The 24,550-nt window shown below is 39.2% G+C and overlaps 1 protein-coding gene across 3 annotated transcripts in view; it reads left to right on the top strand.

Moving 5' to 3' along the window:
* The window catches only part of UVRAG (UV radiation resistance associated), a 306,221-nt gene that overhangs the window by 112,297 nt on the left and 169,374 nt on the right, over positions 1-24,550 (top strand). For all 3 annotated transcript variants that reach the window (XM_080688155.1, XM_080688156.1, XM_080688157.1), the window contains exon 7: positions 17,403-17,508. In XM_080688155.1, coding sequence (XP_080544281.1) covers positions 17,403-17,508 — 106 coding nt within the window. The remainder of the gene's footprint in view (positions 1-17,402; positions 17,509-24,550) is intronic.

The raw sequence follows: 24,550 nt of genomic DNA, 5'->3' as shown, positions 1-24,550 counted from the left end.
GCAGCACTTCAAAACGTACGAACAAGTGGAAAATTGGGTCTCTGAATGGTTTGCCTCAAAACAAGAAAAGTTCTATTGGGACGGTATCCACAGATTACCAGAAAAATGGGAGAAATGTGTATCTAGCGATGGACATTACTTTGAATAAAGCACTTTTAGATGTTTCTCTTGAAATTATTGTGTTTTCTTTGATTACAAAATCCGCATTATTAACTGGTATACTGGATAATCTGTTACTATAATTATTTATTTTGATATTCAAATTATTCCAGGTTTGGCCATGGGAACCTTTTCAAGGTAGCTTTATGTTTTCTTATAGCCTATTTCCATCATTCTTTGAGTATTCCCTTACTTTCTGAAACAACATGTTCCATATATTTCCTTTGTCCTTACATTAGAATTAGTCATTCCTCTAAGGAGCTTTGATTTTTTGTAGTGAAGAACAGTGTTTTAGAAACTGAGATATGGGTTTTTGTGTGTTTTTTGCAACTGGGGTGTCACTGCTCCCAGGCCCTTAGTGGAGAGAGCTATGAAATATATGCACACATATACTCATCTGTGTATATCATCCATCTGTCTGTCTACCTACCTATCTACCTACCTTCTTACCTATCTACCTATGTCAAAACTGAGTGTTCACAGAGATAGCTTCAATTTCAATTCAGTGCCACAGGTTCATTTTGTTTGTTTGTTTGTTTGTTTATTTATTTATTTATTTATTTATTTATTTATTTATTTATGTGACTCCCTTCTCCAAAAGCGAGATCTCTGGCTTCCCATACTCTTCAGTATATTTACTTTTTAGGTTAATTACCTCTATGTAATTAATCTCCTATTGCTGCTGCCATCCCACCACTATCATGGGAGTAGCATCCTTACCCCATTGAGAGTCTACACCCTGCAATAAGTCATTCTCCTCCTATTTCCTACCTCCTACATTTGGACTCCCCCTGTGAGCTTGCTTCAACTCATACACTCTACCCCCTTTCCTGCTATCCCTCATACTACATGGAAGTCTCACATTTGTTGTGGCTTTTCTCTTTAAAGCAGATTATTTTCATTGTATAGTCCAGTGGTCGGCAAACTGCGGCTCTGTTGACTAATGAGTTTGCCGACCACTGGTATAGTCTATACAGGAGGTTAGGTGTGATGGTAAAACAACCTACTTGGATAGAGATGATGGCAAACATGAGGTAATAATTAAAATAAATCCTGCTTTATTTTTATCTAGTCTTTTCATCTTAACTATTCCAAATTTTGTTATTTTCATTAGGAATATTAATGTGATTTTTTAAAAATATATTTTATTGATATTTCACAGAGAGGAAGGGAGAGGGATAGAGAGCTAGAAACATCGATGAGAGAGAAACATCGATCAGCTGCCTCCTACACACCTCCCACTGGGGATGTGCCCGCAACCAAGGTACATGCCCTTGACCGGAATCGAACCCGGGACCTTTCAGTCCGCAGGCCGACGCTCTATCCACTGAGCCAAACCGGTTTCGGCTTAATGTGATTTTTAAGGAACTGGGCACAGGTACTAGCAGATGTTCATGGATGACAGACTATATAATGGTTAAAGACATGCTGCTGTAAGCCGCATAGCTCAGAATATAAATAAATGGTAAAACTCTCATCTCACATGTTCTTAATGCACATAGTAATGCTGAAATTTCCTACCAGCCTGGTGATCAAGTATATTTAAAATATATATCAAAATGTTGCATCAGTTTTGTAGAGATGTGTTTATGCTTGTATGTATATGTGCATGTCTATAAAAGAGGGGGCAGAAAATGAGACAGGCCATTGTTTCCTATTATCAGTAAACTTTTAATTAAATCTTTTAAAAGACATTTAAAATATCAGATCTAATTCATCTTTGTACTGCTTTTAACACTAGCTCAGCACTGTTCTGTACTTAGGTTCTGAGTACTTAGGTTGAAAGAATTAATAGAATGTTTGAGGGTGTCTAATAAATATTTGGTGAATTTTCTACTGTAGTTTTTAGGAAAAGACCATGATGTCTGTGTCTGTAGGGCTAGCAGTGTATCTCTGTAAGAATTAAAGGAGATGAAGAGTCTTGAGTTCTGCTAAGGATTAAAAAACAACAACAACAATTCTATTAACTTATAATTGACATTATAAACTTCACATAGTTAAGTTGTACAGTTTGATAAAAGTTTTGCTATACAAACATCCATGAACCTATCACCATAGTTAAGACAGTGAATGTATCCAACGTGTCTAAAAGTTTCCTTTGTAATATTTCCTTCTCACTTATTCTTTCTCCACCTCTAGGCAACTACTAATATGCTTTTTCACCATAGACCAGTTTCAATTTTCTAAGTAGCATCATGTCTTCCTTTTTGTCTGCTTCTATATCTCTAGATAATTATTTTGAGATTTGTCCACGTTATTATGTACATCAAAATACTGTCTTTAAGTGGAACCATGTAATTCAGACCCAAGTTGTTCAGGTCAATTGCAGTTAATTTCTTTTTGTTACATTGTATTCCATTGTATTTGTATTCCAAAATACTATACTTATTTTCACGACCCACAGGTTGAGAACTGCTGCTGTAGAGCCTAAGTCCATCGAAAAACACTGATATTTACATTACGATTCATTAACAGTAGCAAAATTATAGTTATGAAGTAGCAATGAAAATAATTTTATGGTTGGGGGTCACCGCAACATGAGGAACTGTATGTATTAAAGGGTCGCAGCATTAGAAAGGTTGAGAACCACTGGTCTAGTTCAAGGTTTACCAAGTTTCTGATTCGTGTTTCTAGTTTCTTGGGATATATTCCTAGAAGTGGGATCACCGGGTCAAATGGGAGTTCCATTTTCAGTTTTTTGAGGAAACTCCATACTGTTCTCCACAGTGGCTGCAGCAGTCTGCATTCCCACCAGCAGTGCAAAAGAATTCCTTTTTCTCTGCATCCTCGCCAACACTTGTCGTTTGTTGATTTGTTGATGATAGCCATTCTGACAGGTGTAAGATAATACCGCATTGTTGTTTTGATTTGCATCTCTCTGATGATTAGTGATTTTGAGCCGGTTTTCATATGTCTCTTGGCCTTCCTTCTGTCTTCTTTCGAAAAGTGTTTATTTAGATCAGTTGCCCATTTTTTGATTGGGTTGTTTATCTTCTTTTTGTTAAGCTGTATGAGTTCTCTGTAAATGTTGGAGATTAAACCCTTATCATTGATATCATTGGCAAATATGTTCTCCCATGTAGTGGGCTTTCTTGTTGTTTTATTGATGGTTTCCTTTGCTGTGCAAAAGCTTTTTATTTTGATGTAGTCCCATTTGTTTATTTTCTCTTTAGTTTCCATTGCCCTAGGAGCAGTATCAGTGAAGAAGTTCCTTCAGCATATGTCTGAGATTTTGCTGCCTATGGATTCCTCTAGTATTTTTATGGTTTCCTGTCGTATGTTTAAGTCCATTATCCATTTTGAGTTTATTTTTGTGTATGGTGAAAGTTGGTGATCTAGTTTCATTTTTTTGCATGTATCTGTCCAATTCTCCCAACACCATTTGTTTAAGATACTGTCTTGACTCCATTGTATGTTCATGCCTCCTTTGTCAAATGTTAATTGGGCATAGTGGTTTGGGTCGATATCTGGATTCTCTATTCTATTCCATTGATCTATATGTCTGTTCTTGCGCCAGTACCAGGCTGTTTTAAGAACAGTGGCTTTGTAATACAGCTTGGTATCTGGTATTGAGATCCCCCCTACTTTGTTCTCCTTTCTCAGGATTGCTGCAGCTGTTCGGGGTCTTTTTTAATTCCAGATGAATTTTTTGAAGGTTCGTTCTAGGTCTGTGAAATATGCCGTTGGTATTTTAATGGGAAGTGCATTGAATTTATAGATTGCTTTGGGTAGTATGGACATTTTGATGATGTTGATTCTACCAATCCATGAACATGGTATGTTCTTCCATCTGTTTATGTCTTCCTCTATCTCTTTTTTCAGTGTCGTGTAGTTTTCCGCATATTGGTCTTTTACCTCCTTAGTTAAGTTTATTCCTAGGTATCTTATTTTTTTTGGTGCGATGGTAAATGGGATTGCTTTTTTAGTCTCTCTTTCTGTAAGTTCATTATTGGTCTATAGAAATGCCGTAGATTTCTTGGCATTAATTTTGTATCCTGCTACATAGCCGAATTCATTTATTAAGTCTAATAATTTTTTGATGGAGTCTTTAGGGTTTTCTGTGTGCAGTATCATGTCATTTGCAAATGAGGACAGTTTTACTTCTTGATTTATTTCTTCTTCTTGTCTGATCGCAATGGCTAGTACTTCAGCACTATGTTGAACAGGAGTGGTGAGAGTGGGCATCCCTGTCTTGTTCCTGTTCTAATGGTTTTAGTTTTTGCCCATTGAGTATGATGTTGGCTGTAGGTTTGTCATATATGGCTTTTATGATGTTGAGGTATGATCCTTCTATTCCCACCTTGTTGAGAGTTTTTATCAAGAAAGGGTGTTGGATTTTGTCAAATGCTTTTTCTGCATCAATTGATATGACTATGTGATTTTTATCTCTCAATTTGTTTATGTGATGTATCACATTTATTGATTTTCGGATATTGAACCATCCTTGCATTCCTGGGATAAACCCTACTTGGTCATGGTGTATGATCTTTCTGATGTACTGCTGGATCCGATTTGCTAGAATTTTGTTGAGGATTTTGGCATCTATGTTCATGAGGGATATTGGCCTGTAATTCTCCTTCATTGTGTGTCTTTATCTGGTTTTGGTATTAGGGTGATGCTGGCTTCATAGAAGGAGCTTGGAAGTGTTCCTTCCACTTGAATTTTCTGGAATAGTCTGAGGAGGATAGGTTTTAGTTCTTCCTTGAATGTTTGGTAAAACTCCCCTGTGAAGCCGTCTGGCCCCGGGCTTTTGTTTGCTGGAAGCTTTTTGATGACTGCTTCAATTTCTTCCATAGTTATCAGCCTATTGACATTTTTAGAATCTTCCTGAGTAAGTTTTGGAAGGTTGTATATTTCTAGGAATGTGTCCATTTCCTCCAGGTTGTCTAGTTTGTTAGAATAGAGTTCATAGTATTTTTTAACAACCCTTTGTATTTCTGTGGGGTCTGTTGTTATTTCACCTCTTTCATTTCTGATTTTGTTTATTTGGGTCCTCTCTCTTTGCTTCTTGGTGAGCCTGGCTAGAGGTTCATCAATCTTGTTTATCCTTTCAAAGAACCAGCTCTTGGTTTTGTTGATCTTTTGTATTGTTTTTTTGGTCTCTATGTTATTCATTTCTGCTCTGATCTTTATTACTTCCTTCCTTCTGCTCACTTTGGGCTTTTTTTGTTGCTCTCTTTCTAATTCTTTGAGTTGTTGAGTTAGATGATTTATTACCATTTTTTCTTATTTTTTGAGGTAGGCCTGGAAAGATATAAACTTCCCTCTCAGGACTGCTTTCATTGTGTCCCATAGGATTTGCAATGTTGTGTTTTTATTGTCATTAGTCTCCAGGATGTTTTTAATTTCTTTTTTGATCTTATTGATAACCCAATCATTGTTTAGTAGCATGCTATTCAGCTTCCAAGTGTTTGAATTTTTTGGAATGTTTTTATTGTAGCTTATTTCTAATATTATGCCATTGTGGTCTGACAAAATGCTTGATATGATTTTAATCTTTTTTGAATTTGGGGAGACTTTGCTTGTGACCCGATATGTGGTCTATTTTTGAAAATGTCCCATGTGCACTTGAGAAGAACATATATTCTTTGGCTTTGGGGTGAAATGCTCCGAAGATGTCAGTTAGGTCCATCTGATCTAGTGTGTCATTTAGAATTGCTGTTTCTTTGCTGATTTTTTGTTTAGAGGATTTATCCAGTGATGTCAGTGGTGTATTAAAGTTTCCTACTATGATGGTATTGTTGTCGATCTCTCCCTTGATATCTTCCAGGAAATTTTTTATGTATTTGGGTGATCCTGCATTGGATGCATATATGTTTATCAGAGTTATATCTTCTTGTTGAATTGCTCCCTTTAGTATTATGTTGTGGCCTTCCTTATCTCTTATTATGGCCTTTACTTTGAGGTCTATTTTATCAGATATAAGTATTGCAACCCCAGCTTTTTTCTCATTTCCATTTGCCTGAAAAATGTTTTTCCATCCCTTTGCTCTCAGTCTGTGTGAATCCTTTGCTCTGAGGTGGGTCTCTTGTAGACAGCAAATATATGGTCATGTTTTCTTATCCATTTAGCTACCCTATGGCTTTTGATTGGTGCATTTAATCCATTTACGTTTAATGTTATTATTGACAAGTACATGTTTGTTGTCATATTTTTCCTTAGTGTTTGTGTTTTTTCTTGCCTTTCTCTTTCTTCTTTTTACAGCAGTCCCTTTAGCATTTCTTGCATTGCTGGCTTGGTAGTGATAAACTCTCTTATCCCTGTTTTGTCTGTGAAGCTCCTGATTCCACCTTCAATTTTTAATGATAGCCTTGCTGGGTATAGTATTCTTGGATTCAGTTCCTTGCTTTGCATCACTTTGTATATTTCATTCCATTCCCTTCTGGCCTGGTGTGTTTCTGTTGAGAAATCAGTTGATATTCTAATAGGAGATCCCTTGTAAGTAACTCTTTAAGATTCTTACTTTGTCGTTGGTGTTCACCAACCTAATTATGATGTGTCTTGGTGTCGGTCTTTTGGGGTTCAACTTGTTTGGGACTCTATGTACTTCTTGGACTTGCATAGTTTTTTTCTTGCCAATATCAGGGACGTTTTCTGTCATTATTTCTTCAAACAGGTTTTCTATTCCTTGCCTCCCTTCCTCTCCTTCTGGTATCCCTATTAAGTGAATGTTGTTTCGTTTTGTGTTGTCCCAAAGCTCCCTTAGGCTCTCCTCTTGGTTTTTAAGTCTTCTTTCCAGTTGCTGCTGTGTTTGTGTGTTTTTTTCCTACCTTGTCTTCTAATTCGCTCATGTGGTCCTCAGCCTCTTCTAGTCTACTGTTTAGGCCTTCCATTGTGTTCTTTATTGCAGCTATGTCGTTCTTCATCTCCTCTTGGTTTCTTTTCATGTTGGTGACATTCTCATTCAGCTCCTTACAGTTCTCATTGAGTTGTGTGTATTTGTCATTGAGTTGTGTGTATTTGTCATCCATCCGTTTATACATCCTTATAACCATTACTCTGAATTCTATCTCTGATAAGCTGCTAGCCTCGAATTCATTTAACTCCCTTTCTGGTGGTTCCTCTTTTTCTTTTCTTTGGGGATTGCTTTTTTGTCTTCCCATGTTTTCCTGTAATGTTTTAATTGTAGATCCACTTGCTTTGCTACCCAGGTTCTTTTGGGGATGGTGCTACTGGCGTAATCTCTCAGTTCTCCTGGGCTTGTTAATCTAGTGTAGCTCCCTACTTGAGCTATTTGGGTTCTCTTGATGTAGGCCTGTGAGCTTGAGAGGCACAACTGTGGTGTCTAGAAGTCAGCCGCCATGGAGGGGACTGTTCCAATTTTTGCTGTCTTGCACCCTTAATTGAAATCACGCATGCCCAGCAGGGACTCACAGTGGCACCCAGGAACTGTCTGTTGGGGTGATGGGGCTCAGGGGGCCTGCTCTCTGGAAAGGTGTGACTGTGGTGTCCAGAGTTCTGCAGTCGTGGGGTGGGCAAACCCAGCTTTTGCTGTTGCACCTGTGGTGGTTAGGCGCTTACTCCCAGTGGCGGCTCACAGGAGCACCCGTGGTATGTTTGCCAGCGAGGCACACTGAAGGACTCTGAAGGGCCCTGGCAGTGTAGCTGCACAATTGAGGCGCCTGTGGGCTGGTATCCAGGATGAGTGAATTCAAAACTTCTACTGCTGGGGGGGAGTGCGGTCCCGCTTGTTCAAGATCGCACCCAGGGAGAGCTCACAGTGGCTCCCACTAGCGCCCTGTGGGTAGGTGGGCTCAGGGTGCCTGCTTGTGCTTCGCCTCTGTGGAGGTGCGCTTGCTGGGTGCAGAGTTCTGATGCACTCTGAGGGGTCCTGGCACCGCGGTTGAGCCGCTGGGGTGAATGTGGGCAGTTATCCAGGAAGAGGGAATTCAGAATTTCTACTGCGGGGCTGTGCGCCCTTGTCTGTGCAGAATCACACCCTCGGGGGCTCTCAGCGGCTCCCAAGTGCTGCCTAAGGAGTGGAGTGCCCTGGCTGCCTGCGGGGCTGGATACGCACGAATCTGGAGTGGAGTGCCCTGGCTGCCTGCGGGGCTGGATACGCACGAATCTGGAGTGGAGTGCCCTGGCTGCCTGTGGGGCTGGATACTTGCGAATGCGGAGTGGAGTGCCCTGGCTGCCTGTGGGGCTGGATACTCGCGAATGCGGAGTGGAGTGCCCTGGCTGCCTGTGGGGCTGGATACTCGCGAATCCGGAGTGGAGTGCCCTGGCTGCCTGTGGGGCTGGATACTCGCGAATGCGGAGTGGAGTGCCCTGGCTGCCTGTGGGGCTGGATACTCGCGAATCCGGAGTTCTGCCACTGGGGAGGGGGAGGTTGCACTTACTGCTGCCGAGCGGTGCACCTTTGGAGGTGGAGGTCCCAGGGTCTGTGGGTCTGCAGCTGGGGTAGCAGAATTTTGGCTGGAGTGGCTTCTGGGTTGCGGGGCAGTTCCAAGGCCTGTCTGGTTGGTGGTGTTGATGAGTTCCTAAAAAGGCCATTCTCCCCTTCAAGATGGCGTGGGCTCCGTGCTGGAGTCTTGCTGTCCGGGGAGTGCCTGCAGTGGTGGTAGTCCTTGTCAAGGAGAGCCTGTCTGCCAGCCCCTGCTGCTCCTGCGAGATTTAACTTACCCTCACTCACTCACACACACACACCATGCACATCCACACATTCCCCTTTCATACCCTCACTCACTTCCTCTCCCTCACCTCTGTCCTGCCAGCCGCCATCTTTTCTCCCCCTTAATTCCCTCTAAATAGGATCTATAGTAATGACTCCTCTTGCATTTTTGATGCCGGTAGTTTATTTTTAGGCATCAGTCTTTATCTCTTGTTCTCTCTCATTTTTCACATCGCACCATCCCTCCTGTTACTAGTTTAATTTAGGAAAATGCCTAATTTTTGCTAAGACTGTTGCAATAACCTCACACTAGCCTTTCTTTTTACAGTCTTGTTTCCCAGTGTCCCATTCACTTTATTACCGGGAGAAAAAGGAAAGGGGACATATGTAATACTTTCAACAATAAAGGTTTTAAAAAATAAAGTGCAAATGTAATTAAATATTTCCCAGCTTAAAACGTTTTATTTATTTATTTTTGTTGACATTATTATAGACTAGAGGCCTGGTGCACGAAAATTTGTGCATGGGGGCGGGGGGTGTCCCTTAGCCCGGCCTGCACCCTCTCCAATCCAGGACCCCTTGGGGGATGTCCGACTGTTAGCAGTCAGACATCCCTCTTGCAATCTGGGACCGCTGGCTCCTAACTTCTCGCCTGCTTGCCTGCCTGCCTGATCGTCCCTAACCACCTCTGCCTGCCGTCCTGATGCCCCTAACTGCTCCCCTACTGGCCCGATCACGCTAACTGCCTCTGCCTGCTGACCTGATTGCCCCTAACCTCCTCTGCCTGCCGGCCTGATTGCCCCTAACCGTCTCTGCCTTGGCCCCTGCCACCGTGGCTTTGTCTGGAAGGACGTTCAGAAGATGTCTGGAAGATGTCCCGTCTAATTAGCATATTACCCTTTTATTAGTATAGATATCCCCCATTTCCCTCCTCTTTCCCCCCTCAACCCAAACCCTTTCCTCCCCTCCCTCTGGTGTGTCCATGGAATATGTATTTATGTTCATTGGCTGTTCTCTTCACCTTCTTTCATCCTGTTCACCCCCACTACCTCCATATCCCCTCTGACATTTGTCAGTCTGTACCATGTATCCATGACTCTGGTTCTATTTTATTCAACAGTTTATTTTGTTCATTAGATTCCACACATAAGTGAGATCATATGGTATTTGTCTTTCTCTAATCCCAGCTTAAAACTTTTTAATGGTTATTGAATGCCTTCAGAATAAAAATCGAGGCTTCTTCCTATGGAATACAAAGACATTAATGATACGGTCTCTATTTTTCTCAATAGGATCCTGTATTTTCCTATTTTCTTTTTCCTTTTTATCTTTCTCTGTAGTCCATAGGAAATTATACTTCACTGTCATTATAGGGGTTGTTATTATTCATCTTAAAATTGAATGCAGCATTTCAGATGTGATATCATCAATACTAAGTAGACAGAAATTATAACTTCTCCTTTGCTAAGATTATTGTTACTATCTCATTGGTATTGCCTCAATGTAATTAATATTTATTTGATATAATACATTTTATTCAATGTATCTTTACATTCATAGCAATATCTAACTGCAAAGCTAAAAGTATATGTAGACCAGTTTTAATTTTACTGTTATCTCAAATTATATTAAGTAATAGGGGTGCATCTATCTATCTATCCATCTATCTATCTATCTATCTATCTATCTAAAAGGCTAATATGCAAAGTGTCCCTTTGGGAGTTCGAGAGTTCTATCGCTCACTATGACGTGCGCTGACGGCCAGGGGGTGGCGAGAAACAAAGGAAGGCCCCGGCCAGCAGCCAGCTGCTGGGGAAGGAAGGCCCTGGCTGGCAGCCGCAGCCGGGAAAGGAAGGCAGCCGGGAAAGGATGGTCCCGGCCGGCAGCCAGAAGGCCCCGATCGGCCCTGATCGCCGGTCTGGCCTACGGACCCTACCCATGCACGAATTTCGTGCACCGGGCCTCTAGTTTGCTATGATCAGAATACCTATCAAATAGCTGCTTGATCCCTCCTCCCCACACCAGTGAAGATGAGTTTTATTTCAGTTTGGGAGTGTTACTGTTGATATTGACCAGTCACCCAGATGACTGGATGACATATATTTCTTTCTTTACAGTGTCATTTCATACTTTGCATAATTAAGAAACATTCCTCTGAAACTAGCTAGATGGTTTGGAGGTAAAGCAGTTGTTTCTTTTCTTGTCAGTTTTCACCTCCTCAGCCCCAGGGGAGTCAGGATGTCCCATGTTATACTTAAGAGCCTGAGCACTTCAAACTTTTATTCTCCTGTTGGGTTTGAAAGGGGGACGTTATTAGCTCTGTCTTGATGTAGCAGGGGCTCTGAAAGTCTATTTGGATAACACTGAAGATTGGAGGAAATGTGACTCTGTCTGTGTGTTTTAAGCCCCTAAGGTAAGATCAGAAAGCGTCTGGGGCAGTGAGAGCCAAATAGTTGAAGTCATACATTAATTATGGTCATGAATCATTTTTATTTTTAAAGTCTTTACCATTTGACAAGGTTGTTTGCATAGTACCAGTGAGTTTTAGGCAGCATTTTCCCTCTTTAAAGTAACAGGCTATTTTGTTGATTTCTGTTCTAGATTGATTGTGCCTATTGTTATTAGAAATATGCTAATATTTTTTATTAAAATAGTTTGTTTCCCTACATGAATGAATGGTCTTTAATTTGTGTGATCTTTGATTTTAATATATTATTTTTGAATTATAAATATAGAAAACTATCATGTTAACCTTTCAGTCCCCCACTGATCACTAAAAATAATTAAATCTTGGGACTGTGCTTTTACATTCAGGCATTAGTTGATGTTCAGTGCATTTTGAGTGCCTCCTTTGTGCCATAGTCTGTGCGAAGTACTGGGAATGTACATGAAAAGAGATGTTTTTCCTCCCTCAGAAAGATCTAATAAGGAAATAAATAATTGCTGTTAAATGTGGTTCTATAGCAGGGGTGGGCAAACTTTTTGACTCGAGGGCCACAATGGGTTCTTAAACTGGACCAGAGGGCCGGAACAAAAGCATGGATGGAGTGTTTGTGTGAACTAATATAAATTCAAAGTAAAGGAGCGGAGGGGAGAGCAAGAGAACCCTCCGCTCTTTCGGCTCTGCGGGCCGGATAGAACAGCCAAATGGGCCGGATCTGGCCCGCGGGCCGTAGTTTGCCCACGGCTGTTCTATAGTCTTTGTTAGTGGTATTCTATACATGATATATAGAATTCTGGAAGGAGTGCCTCTACCTGTCTGGAATAGTCTGGGAAGGCCTTTGAATAAAAGGTTATGCTTGAGCTGCCTCTTAATGGATATAGGAGTGTACTTATCTGTTAAAAGACAGGGATGTCTGACATGGTACATGTAAGGAGCTAGAATAGCTCACTCAAAGGTACAGAAGGAAGAAATGGCATGATGTGTTTGGAGAACTGTCAGTACTTAGGCCAGCCGTGGGCAAACTACGGCCCGCGGGCCGGATCCGGCCTGTTCGGCTGTTCTATCCGGCCCGCGGAGCCGAAAGAGCGGAGGGTTCTCTTGCTCTCCCCTCCGCTCCTTTACTTTGAATTTATATTAGTTCACACAAACACTCCATCCATGCTTTTGTTCCGGCCTTCCAGTCCAGTTTAAGAACCCATTGTGGCCCTCGAGTCAAAAAGTTTGCCCACCCCTGACTTAGGCATTGCTGTAATGTATTGTGCAAAGTAGGGAATATCAGGAAAAGAAGCTGAAGTATGCTGGGACCACATCACAAAGAGCATTTACTTGCTTTTAAATTTCTTCAGAGCCACCTTTGTAAGAGACTACCAGGTATACTGGTTAATAATGCGGATCTTGTAATCAAAGAAAACACTATAATTTCAAGAGAAACATCAAAAGTGCTTTATTCAAAGTAATGCCCATCGTTAGCTACACATTTTCCCCATCTTTCAGGGAATTTGTGGATACCGTCCCAATAGAACTTTTCTTGTTTTGAGGCAAACCATTCAGAGACCCAATTTTCCACTTCATACGTTTTGAAGTGCTGCTCTAGAAAGCACGTGTGCCATCTATTGGAACAAGTGGTAATCTGAAGGAGCAAGGTCTGATGAATACGGCGGGTGGGTTAATACTTCCCAGGCATGATCTTTTAATGTGTCTTTAACTGGTTTTGAAGTGTGTGATGGTGCATCATCATGAAGCAAAATTACTTTGCCGTGTCTTCGGGCACATTCTGGTCATTTCACGAACAAAGTATGGTTCAAATTGATTATTTGTTGTCGGAAGCGATCAGTATTAATGGTTTCACCTGGTTTTAGAAGCTCATAATACACCACACCTTCCTGATTCGACCAAACGCAGAGCATTGTCTTCTTTCCAAAGTGATTTGGCCTTGCAGTTGATGTTGATGGTTGACCTGAATCAACCCATGATTTTGTGCATTTGGGATTCTCAAAATAAATCCACTTTTTAAAAAAATATATTTTATTGATTTTTTACAGAGAGGAAGGAAGAGGGAGAGCAAGTTAGAAACATCGATGAGAGAGAAACATCAATCAGCTGCCTCCTGCACACCCCCTTCTGGGGATGTGCCCGCAACCAAGGTACATGCCCTTGACCGGAATCGAACCTGGGACCCTTGAGTTCGCAAGCTGACACTCTATCCACTGAGCCAAACCGGTTAAGGTGAAATAAATCCACTTTTCATCGCCAGTCACAATTTGATGCAAAAAGGACTTTCTTTTGTGCCATTGAAGCAACATTTTACTGATGACTTTTCGGTTTTCCATTTGTCTTTTGTTCAGTTGATGTAGCACTCATTTTCCTTCCTTTAAAATCTTTCTCATTGCTTGTAAATGATCAGAAATTGTTTGCTGAGCAACCTTTAATCTTTCTGCAAGTTGTTTTTGAGTTTGGCACACACCTTCATCCAGTAATGCTTCTAATTGTTGGTCTTCAAACTTTTTCGGTTGACCTGGATGTTCTTTGTCTTCCACATTGATATTATCACTTTTAAAGCGTTTAAACCAGCATTCACAAGTATCTTGAGATGAAGCATGTTCCCCATAAGCTTCCCGAAGTATACGATAACTTTTTCTTAAAAAATGAAGTAATGAATTAAAACTTCCCGCAAATGCTCTCTTTTTGGCACAAAATTTGACATTTTTAAGCGTAAAAATATCTATGTTAACACCTTCAGCAAATTTGACATATGAAGTTTTGAAGCTTGCTGTCAATACAACAAAATAGCATACATATCAAATCGCATATATATCAACATATATGTAACTCCATCTATTGAAAAAAATCCGCATTATTAACTGGTACACCTGGTATTACTATCAAGAGTGTACACATGTACCCAGAGCAAGAGGCAATAGAATGGCTTCTGTTAGATTCCTTAGGAGCTCTGAGGACATTGCAGAAAAACTCATCTCATCAGCAAACTAGCTATAATAAGAGTTGCTCCCTTTAAGATGACCTAAGAAATCCTTAATAACTGTCAGGCAACTTCCAAAAGTGCAGAATATGCCATGAATATTTTTAGTTCGTGGCATAACAATAATAATAATGTTGGCAGAGGTATTGGTGCCATCAAATGCCTAATAAAATTAATATCATATATAGGATAACACTTAGGTTAGGATTGTTGATCAATTTTTAAAAACTGAGGTAAAATTTACATACAGTGATATAAGTAGATCTTAAGTTTAAATTCCTTATATACCCATGTACCTCAATCAAGATACAGAATATTTTCCTCACCTCAGTTCTTTTGTTCTCCCTGCTCTCTACGAGTTGGTCCACCCCACACAGGCAACTAGTAACTATTGATTTCTGTCACCATAGATTACTTTTACCTGTTCTTGAACTGTGTATGAATGGAATCATACAGTGTATTTCTGGCTTTTTTCACTCAACATAATGTTTTTGAGATTCATTTATATTGTATCAGTGGTATGTTCTTTTAATGCTGAATAGAATTTCACTGTATGGGTATTAATAATTCTCCTGTTTGATGGACATTTGGGTTGTTTTCTATGAACAGTCTTATATAAACCTTCTTGTGGGCATGTTTTTATATTTCTTGAGTAAATACTGAAGAGTAGAAATTCTGGGTCATAGTTTAGAAGTATGTTTAATTTTATAATGAATGTTTTTTCAAATGATAGTACTGCATACAAGTTCCAATTGCTCCATATCTTTGCTCCCATTAGATGTTGTCATTTTAATTTTAGCTATCCTAACAGCTGTGAATTGGTATTTCATTATGATTTTAATTTGCATTTCCATGATGATGATGTTGAGCACCTTTTCCTATGCTTATTGGTCATTCTTATATCTTCTTCTGTAAAGAATTTTGGTTGTTTTTAATTGGTTTTTTGTTGTTGTTGTTGTTACTGGTGTGTAAGAGTTATTTAAATACTCCAGACAGACACAGCTTTCTGTCAGATTAATGTTTTGTAAATATTTTCTCCTAGTCTGTGGACTACTTTTACATTTTCTTAATGTCATCTTTAGATGAACAGACATTTTTTATTTTATTTTGGTAAAGTCCAGTTTATTCATTAAAATTTTTATGGTTAGCGCTTTTTGTATCTTCTCTAAGAAATATTTGCCTACCCCAAAGTTGTAAGACATTTTCCTATGTATTCTTCTAGAAGTTTTATAATTTTAGCTTTTATATTTACTGTGATCTTCTTGAATTAATTATTTGTGAGTGCTGTGAGGTAGGGAATGAAATTCATTTTTCCCTATCTTTATCTGGTGTTCCAGCACCATTTATTTAAAAAACTTTACTTTCTCCGTTCATTTGTATGGGTTCCTCTGTCCAAAATCAATTGGCCATATATGTGGTCTATTTGTATACTTTTTACTCTGTTCCATTGATCTATTTTTTTTAATCTTTATGCCAGTACCATATTGTTTTGATTATATCCTATATAATAAAAGTATAATTTGCAAATTGACTGAACGGCGGAACAACTGGTCAGTGGGGGGTGGGGCCGGCAATTAGGTGTTGCAAGGCCAGCCATGGTGCATGCCAACGGACAGAGGGAGGGGACGGTGATGGGGTGAGTTGCGGGGGGGTGGCGGCAACCAGTGGCGGCGGGGCAGTGGGGGCTGGCCCATCCCCTGAGCGCCCACCTGATCACCTCCTGCAGAGGGAGGCCATGGGTGGCAGCAGCAGCAGGGCCATTGGGGCAGGGCCGCCCAGCACCTTCCCCGGATTGGCCTGCTGGTGTTGCCTCCTGCAGAGGGAGGCCACCAGTGGCCGTGGTGCACTTGGGGGCGGGGCCGGCTGCTCGCTGCCCGTGCCATCCTGATCAGCCCGCCGGTCACCTCCCACAGAGGGAGGCCAGACTGTGGCTTAGGCCTGCTCCCCGCTTCCCTACGTCATCAGTAGGACATACCTTGAGGGCTCCCAGACTGTGAGAGGGGGCAGGCTGGGCTGAGGGACCCCCATGCACCTGGCCTCTAGTAGCTTTATAAAAAAGAAAGTCTTGAAGTCTGGCAGTTTTCAAGTTTGTTTTATCTTTTCTAGGTTCTTTGTTTTTCTGTGTAAATTATTCTATCAGCTTCTTTTTAAAAAATATATTTTTATTGATTTCAGAGAGGAAGGGAGAGGGAGAGAGATAGAAACATCAATGATGCGAGAGAATCATTGATTGGCCACTTTATGCATGCCCCCATTGAGGATGGAGCCTGAAAACAGGGCATGTACCCTGATCCAGAATCAGACTGTAACCTGCTGGTTCATAGGTTGACGCTCAGTCACTGAGCCTCGACAGCTGGGCTATCAGCTTCTTTATTTCCATCCAAAAAAACCCAGAGTCTTTTGGGATTGTGATTGTGATTGCAAAACTACTGACCCATATGTAGAAATATAACTGGATTTTTGTATATTTACCTTCTATCCTCTGACTTTTAGTTCTAGAAGTTGTTTTGTAGATTTCTAATGATTTTCTACTTGAAAATCACGTCATCTATAAATGAAGACAATTTGACCATTTTTAATATGCAAATGTATAAGAAACACACACACACACACACACACACACACACACACGCATGCACGCGTGTACACACACACTCACACACTATTGGAATACAGAGACCAAGAAAAACCCAAACGTATAATTAAACCAAAAAAGAAAATAGCTCGGTATTTTTTAATGTTGCTTGTTTCAGTGTGGCTGCTACTTTAAATCAGTCTTCTTTAACTGAGGTCATTAATTTTTTTTATGGATACCCATAAGTAATATTCACCCTTGATAGCAGTGATGTTCTCCTGGTGACTAGCAATCCACTTCACTTCTCTTGGGCCTCAGTTCTACATCTGTAAAATGGTAGATTTGACCAGATAATTTCCCAACGTCTCTTCCAGGCTCCTGTGAGTTCTTCATTTTAGCTCTCAACATGTCAAAGGCAGTCAGGAAGGGATGGAAAGGTTGATTTTAAAGCACATTGTGTTTCATTATAAATATGCTACAAAATTGTGAAACAATCAGTTTGGGTTTATTATTAATTCTGTCTATCCTGGAAGAATTGTCTCCATTTTATTCCATTTACTGTATATCTGTGGTTCAGTGTTGAGAGTTTATAGTTAACTCACTTAAAATTTTCTACAACTTTTATTTCTAGGCTTCATAGAGCCCAGTGTGCAATTAAACAGACTCAGGTAACTGTTCAGAAAATTGGAAAAGAAATTGAAGAAAAACTAAGACTCACATCTACAAGCAATGACCTGGTAGGTTTTTAATATATATTTACCTGTTTAATGTTCTTGATTTCTACATATAATCATCATATTCTTCTTATAGTGATTTCCTTTTTCCCTCTCCCCAAAAAACTTTAGGTAGTTTTTCTTTCTTTCTTTTTTGTCTTAATGTTTCACTGAGACTTCTATTGGCATTTAAATGTTGGAAATAAACTTTCACATCTGCTAATAATGTAACGTACAAAGTGCTTGCCTTTTTCTGCTAGATGAAACTTTAGATTACATAGAAATACTTAGAAAATATTAAAAGCTATTTTATTAATGTCTTATAAATGTGAACTCTAGACATGAACTGTGTAGTGAATGAAAAATAGCTGCCAGAAGAAAAACAAAAATTTAGACCCGCTATAAAAGATGAATTTAAAATTATTTGGATTGAATTTAATAAGCTGGTTTGTAGACAGTGTTCCCTTTTGGGAAAGATTCTTTTAATGAGGCATTTCCAAAAAATAGAAAATCCATTCCAAATAGACAGATTTAAGATATTAGTATGATTATTGGTCTTTGTAGTGGAGAACAAAAATAATACCTTTGGAGTGAAGATTCTGTCTTTGTAAGTGGAATAGTGATTATAACTAATACATTGAGGTTTTTTCAAAATGAAGCCACATGGCTATGGATAGCTTTTGATGAAATTAGTGCTTTGAATTATGATGCTTAAAAAAACATCTAAATCCTAAATGAAGTCCTAACTAAAATTTTGTAAGTTATTTGTTTGCAAACTATCAACTTGGCAGAAGGCCTTATATCATACCCAAACAGAAATTTCATGTTTCCTTGAAGTTTTGTCCAAGATAATAATTTAATAGGTAAGCTATAGAAATGCAGCAATGCAGTTAACTTACACAGACTTCTCTCTCATGGAATCTGAAATTAATGGATGAAAACTTATTTAAACTATATAAATTTGCTGATTTTGATCTATAAATGACAGTTTCATGTAGTTCTGCCTAATATATAAAATGTCTAGTGCTGTACCTGGCACATAGCAGACATACAAAACATGGTAGCTGCAATAACTATAGTAATAATACTTATTATTTATATGACTTTTCTTGCCTATGGAAAATCTTTTATTTTGGAGGGGCTGTTAAACCACCTCTTGTTCAATAAAGGACCAGATTCCAGGCCACAAGTATATTGGAGGAGGAGGAAAAACAGCTAATTTTAATCCTTTCTATATCGTATAAAATGCCACATTTTTAGAACCTTTGGGGAGAAATTGATAGGTTTTATTTTTCTTATTTTTCCTCTTCCAAGTTAAGACTGGGAAATTACTTATTTTATTAAATAACCGCATATGCTTTGTCTCAGTAAGGAAAAATGTATGTTTAATCCTATTTTTCTAAATATAAGTGGTGACATACAGAGCAAGGTGATAGAATATATGAGTTTAAAGAGGTCAGGTTCAGAGGTTCACAGTGTGTTTTTACACTGCCTAATCAACCTAGAAGGAAATCATTGGATTTTTTTTAACTGAAAGTGAACCTAGAAATCATCTAGTCCCCTTATAACCCCACTTAAAACCACACTCCCCTCAGTACATTCTGCCCCTTTCCTTGCTTTGTCTCCATAGTATTTATTATCCTTAAACATGCCATATATCTTATATATGTATTTTGTTCGACTGTAAACTCTGTGAAGGGCGAGAGTTTTGTCTGTTCCCCCCCGCCCCCCCGCTCCGTATTCCCCAATGTCTAGGAAAGTGTTTGATACTTAGTAGCTACTCAATAAATATTTGTTGAATTTAAGAACGAATCTAGTGTAATCTCCTCTTATAAAAGGACAGGAAAAATGAGGCCTGAAGAAAGGAAGCAACTTTCCCATATCATTTGACAAGTAAATACAGAAATTTTGGTTTACTAGTACTGGTCTCCTTGCAGGGAATTATTCCATGTACTTGTTAATGATCTACTTTAAGCTTTGCCTGTAGCAAATTAGAAACTTTTAGTATTATCTCCTTTTCTCCTTCCCTTTCCATATTGGCCCAATGTAAGCATACTCCATTCTAAGCATTTTCAGTGTACAAGAATTAATTTTAATTTTAGCATAAGTAAAAATAGTCAGAAGACGTATATGATGTTGAAAAAAATCAGATTATTTCCAAGATCAACTCTGTTATAAGAAATTGGGTTTATATTTGATGACTTGCAAAGATTTGGCATCTTCTCACATTATGTTAATATCCAACATAATTTTTTGGCATTTAATTATGTTTCTCATGGAATTTCTGCAGTTGTCATCTGGAATTTTTGCTTATATGTTTTAGATTTTGTCATATGCCTTTCCTGTATCTGTTGTTTTATCTTTGATCTTTGAATGATAATCCAAGTTCAATTCCTGGAGAAAGCCCCTCTTGTGAATGATGAATTATTGTTTTTCTGTGTATGACTAAATTTAATTTGCTAAAAAATTTTAAAGGATTTTTGCATCTAGTATATTCATGAAGAATATTTGTCTGTGGTTTTGTTTTCTTGTAATCTTTTTGTCTGCTTTTGTTGTCAGGATAATCTTAGTCACATCAAGTAGTTGGGAAGGATTCCCTCTTCTGTTTTCTGGAAGAATATGTATAAAATTGGAATAATTATTAAATATTTGATAGAATTTACCAATGGAGCCATATGGGTCTGGAGTTTACTTCATGGATTTTGAACTAGGAATTCAGTTCTTTAATACTTGTAGGGTTATTGAAGTTATTTACTTATTTTTTTGTTGATCTTCACCCCAGGATATTTTTTCCCCATTGTTTTTCAGAGACAGAATGGAAGGGAGGGTGAGTGGGAGAAGGAGAGGGAGAGGGAGAGGGAGAGGGAGAGACGGCGAGAGGGAGAGAGGGAGAGAAGGAGAGAGAAAGAGAGAGAGAGAGAAGAGAAGAGGAGAGGAGAGGAGAGGAGAGGAGAGGAGAGGAGAGGAGAGGAGAGAGAGGAGAGACAGAGAGAGAAACATTGATGTGAAAGACACACATCCATTGGTTGTCTCCTGCACCCACCCTGATCAGGGAACTGAAGCCATGACCCTTCGGTGCCCCAGTTGACGCTCCAGCCACTGAGCATACCCACCAGGGCATTATTTATTTCTTGAGTGATCTTTGGTAGTTTATGTCTTTCAAGGATTTGTCCATTTCATTTAAGAGCTCAATTATTTTAATTTCAAATAGGTGTGTAGTATTTTTTTAGTTTTGTTTATAATTACACTAGAGGTCCGGTGCACGAAATTTGTGCACTTGGGGTGGGGGGATTCCCTCAGCCCAGCCTGCGCCCTCTTGCAGTCCGGGAGCCCTCGGGGGATGTCCAACTAACGTCTTAGCATGCCTAAGCCATCAGTCGGACATCCTTAGTGCTGCTCCAGAGGCGGGAGAGGCTCCCGCCACCACCATTCCACTGTTGCACTCGCCAGCCATGAGCCTGGCTTCTGGCTGAGTGTCACTACCCCCGTGGGAGCACACTGACCACCAGGGGGCAGCTCCTGCATTGAGTGTCTGCCCCCTGGAGGTCAGTGTGCATCATAGCAACCAGTCGTTCTGCTGTTCGGTCGATTTGCATATTAACCTTTTATTATATAGGATTGCTATAATGAGCATTTTTTATATCTTTATTGGTCACTCATGTCTCTTAAGAAGTGTAGGCTTAAATATTTTTATTTATTTAATAATACAAATATCTTTGCCCATTAAAAAATTAAACTCTTTATTTAGACTTACAGAAAACTTGCAAAGAAAGTTTAGAATTTCCATATACCTTTCACCAGTTTCCCCTATATAATCATGTTACATTTAATGTGGTATATTTGACATGGTACATCATCGCACCAAGAAATCAACATTGATACATTACTTAACTGTGAACTTTTTCCAGGTTTCCCCAGTGTTTCCACTAATATCTTAAAAAAATACTTTTTTATTTTACAACAGTTTTAGATTTATAGAATCATTATAAAAATAGAACAGATAGTCACCCCATATACTAGTTTCTCTATTACTAACATCTTATGTGGAACATTTTCACAATTAATGAAACTGTATTGAGAAAGTATCATTAACTAAAGTTCATCCTTTATTCAGGTATCCTTAATTTTTACCTAATGTCCCTTCTCTCTCCAAATTCTATTCAGGAAACTACTACTGTAGTCACACTTCCTTAGACTCTTCTTGGTAGTGAAAATTTCTCAGACTTTCATTGTTTTTGATGACTTTGACAGTTTTGAGGATTACTAGTCAGGTATTTTATAGAATATCCTGCTATTGGGATATATCTGATGTTTTGTCATGATTAGACTAGGTTCTAATGTCCTTTTTTTGTTCCACTATCCCATCCAGGATTCCACATTGGATTTGGTCATCATGCCTTCCTAGGCTTCTCAGATCTATGATAGTTTCTCATTCTTTCCTATTATTAAATCACCATGCCTAATCACCATTTATATTAACCCGATCACTTGGTTAACATAGTATCTTCCAGTTTTATCTACTATAAAGTTCCCGTCACAAATTCAGGTTTTTGAAAGCATGATGCGAAGTCCAACCTACACTCAAGAGGAGGGGACTTAAACTTTATCTCTTGGAACTATACATATTATTTGGAGTTCTTTGTGAGGAAGATTTGTTCCTTCATTCCTTCCCCTGTCATCTACTTATTTATCCAATCATTTTTCAGTATGGACTTGTGTATATTTATTTTATCTTTAGATTATAATCCAATACTATGTTTATTTTAATTTCCTTGCTCAAATTGTAGCATTGAGAGCTTTTTCAAGTTGGCTTCTGTGTCCTTTTGACATGCTTTCACCCCTTTTTGTTTCTTTTAAAGTACTTCCTTAATTTCTGGCATTATATGACATACTCATCTAGTATTTTTCCTGTCTCAGGCCTAGAATCAGAGATTTCTCCAAAGAGTCCTGTTCCTTTCATTGGATAATGGTATTTAGAAACAAGATCTGAACACTGGATATGCTTGTTGCTACTGGATTTGTAACTGCTGCTAGGCTCTCTCAGTGGACAGAGCCGATACATAAAAGTATCTCTCTATATATATTAAAATAAACATGAGTTCATATGAATATATAAAACTCTAACACCACAGGGTTCATTCTAGCCTCCCCCATCACTTTATTTGTAGCATCTTTTTCCGATAGTGAGAAACCTGGCTCCGATTTTCTACAATTTCTTTACTTATTTTTCTCACTTCTGGTATACATGTAATTTCAGATTTCTCTCCCTCATTTGTAAATGGGATTTTTGTCTTCTTTTGTTCGGGTGAGAGAGAATGAGTTTTAGATTTATAGAATCATTACAAAGATAGTACAGGGAGTTATCCCATATACCCCACCCTTCTCTCTGTTATTAACGTCTTACATAGAACATTCTTCACAATTAAAGAAGCTGTATTGAAAAGTTATCATTAACTAAAGTTCATCCTTTATTCAGGATGGAGAGTGAGGAAGGGAGAATTTTTTTTTTTCTGGATACAAGTCATTTTTTGGTATGTGTGTTAGGAATATTTTCTTCCAGTCTGTGGCTTGCCTTTTTGTGTTTTTAATGATGTTTTTAAAAGAGCAAAAGTTTTAAGTTTGATGAGACCCACCCAGTGTATTTATTTATTTATTTATTTATTTATTTATTTATTTATTTAATGTGCCCTGCCGGGTGGCTCAGTTGTTTGGAGCATCATACACCGAAAAGGTTGAGGGTTTGGTCCTAATTGGGACGTGTATGGGAGGCAGCTGATTGATGTTGCTCTCTGACACGGATGTTTCTCTTCCTCTCTCTCTAAAATCAACAAACATATCTTTGAATGAGGATAAAACAAAATTTATTTTCTGGTTAGAATTCTTTGTGTTTTTTACAAGAAATCTTTGCTTAACCCAAAGTCATGTAAATTTTTTTTGTGTATTATTCTAGAAGTTTTATAGTTTGGGGCTCTGCATTTATATCTTTCATCCATGTCAAGTTAGTCTTTCCCCATTTAACTGTTTTGTAATGTTTGTCTAAAACAGGGGTGGGCAAACTTTTTGACTCGAGGGCCACAATGGGTTCTTAAACTGGACCGGAGGGCCGGAACAAAAGCATGGATGGAGTGTTTGTGTGAACTAATATAAATTCAAAGTAAAGGAGCGGAGGGGAGAGCAAGAGAACCCTCCGCTCTTTCGGCTCCGCGGGCCGGATAGAACAGCCGAACGGGCCGGATCCGGCCCGCGGGCCGTAGTTTGCCCACGGCTGGTCTAAAATCAATTGATCATATATGAGGCCCGGTGCACGACATTCGTGCACTGAGTGGGGGTTCCCTTAGCCTGGCCTATGCCCTTTTGCAGTCTGGGACTCCTCAGGGGATGTCCACCTGCTGGCTTAGGCCTGCTCCCCACGGGCCTAAGCAGGCAGACATCCCCCAGGGGTTCTTAGCGCTGCCGGAGAGGAAGGAGAGGCTCCTGCCACTGCCACTGCGCTCACCAGCCATGAGCCCCACTTCTGGCTCAGCGGCACTCCCCCTGTGGGAGCGGACTGACCATCAGGGGGCAGCTCCTGCATTGAGCGTCTGCCCCCTGGTGGTCAATGTGCATCATAGCAACCAGTTGTTCTGCCGTTTTATTATATAGGATATCAATTTCTGGATTGTCCATTTTGTTCCATTGATCTATATGTCTAACTTTCACAAATACTATACTCTTGTTATTTTAGATTCATTGTCTTAAAACCAGATAGGGTAAATTATTTAACTTTGTACTTTGTTTTTAAAAATTCTGTTCAGTTTTCTAGGTTCTTTGTATTTCCAAGTGAATTTGAGAATCAACTCAGTTTCTACCAAAAAAAAAATTGCCTGCTAGAATTTTGATAAGGATTTATAGATCAATTTGTAGAGAACTGCATCTTAACTATCAAATTCTGTAATCCATGAACACGGCATATCCCTTTTATTTAGATTTTTATTTAATTCTCTAATATGTTGTATCTTTCACTGTAGAGATTTTGTGCATCTTTTGTTAGAGTTATTTCTAAGCATTTATGGGAGGTTTTTTGGGG

Source organism: Plecotus auritus (assembly GCF_963455305.1).
Source record: "Plecotus auritus genome assembly, chromosome: 9".
Lineage (NCBI taxonomy): Eukaryota > Metazoa > Chordata > Mammalia > Chiroptera > Vespertilionidae > Plecotus > Plecotus auritus.
Note: the sequence above shows the minus strand (reverse complement) of the source record. Positions and strands in the feature narration are given on the sequence as shown.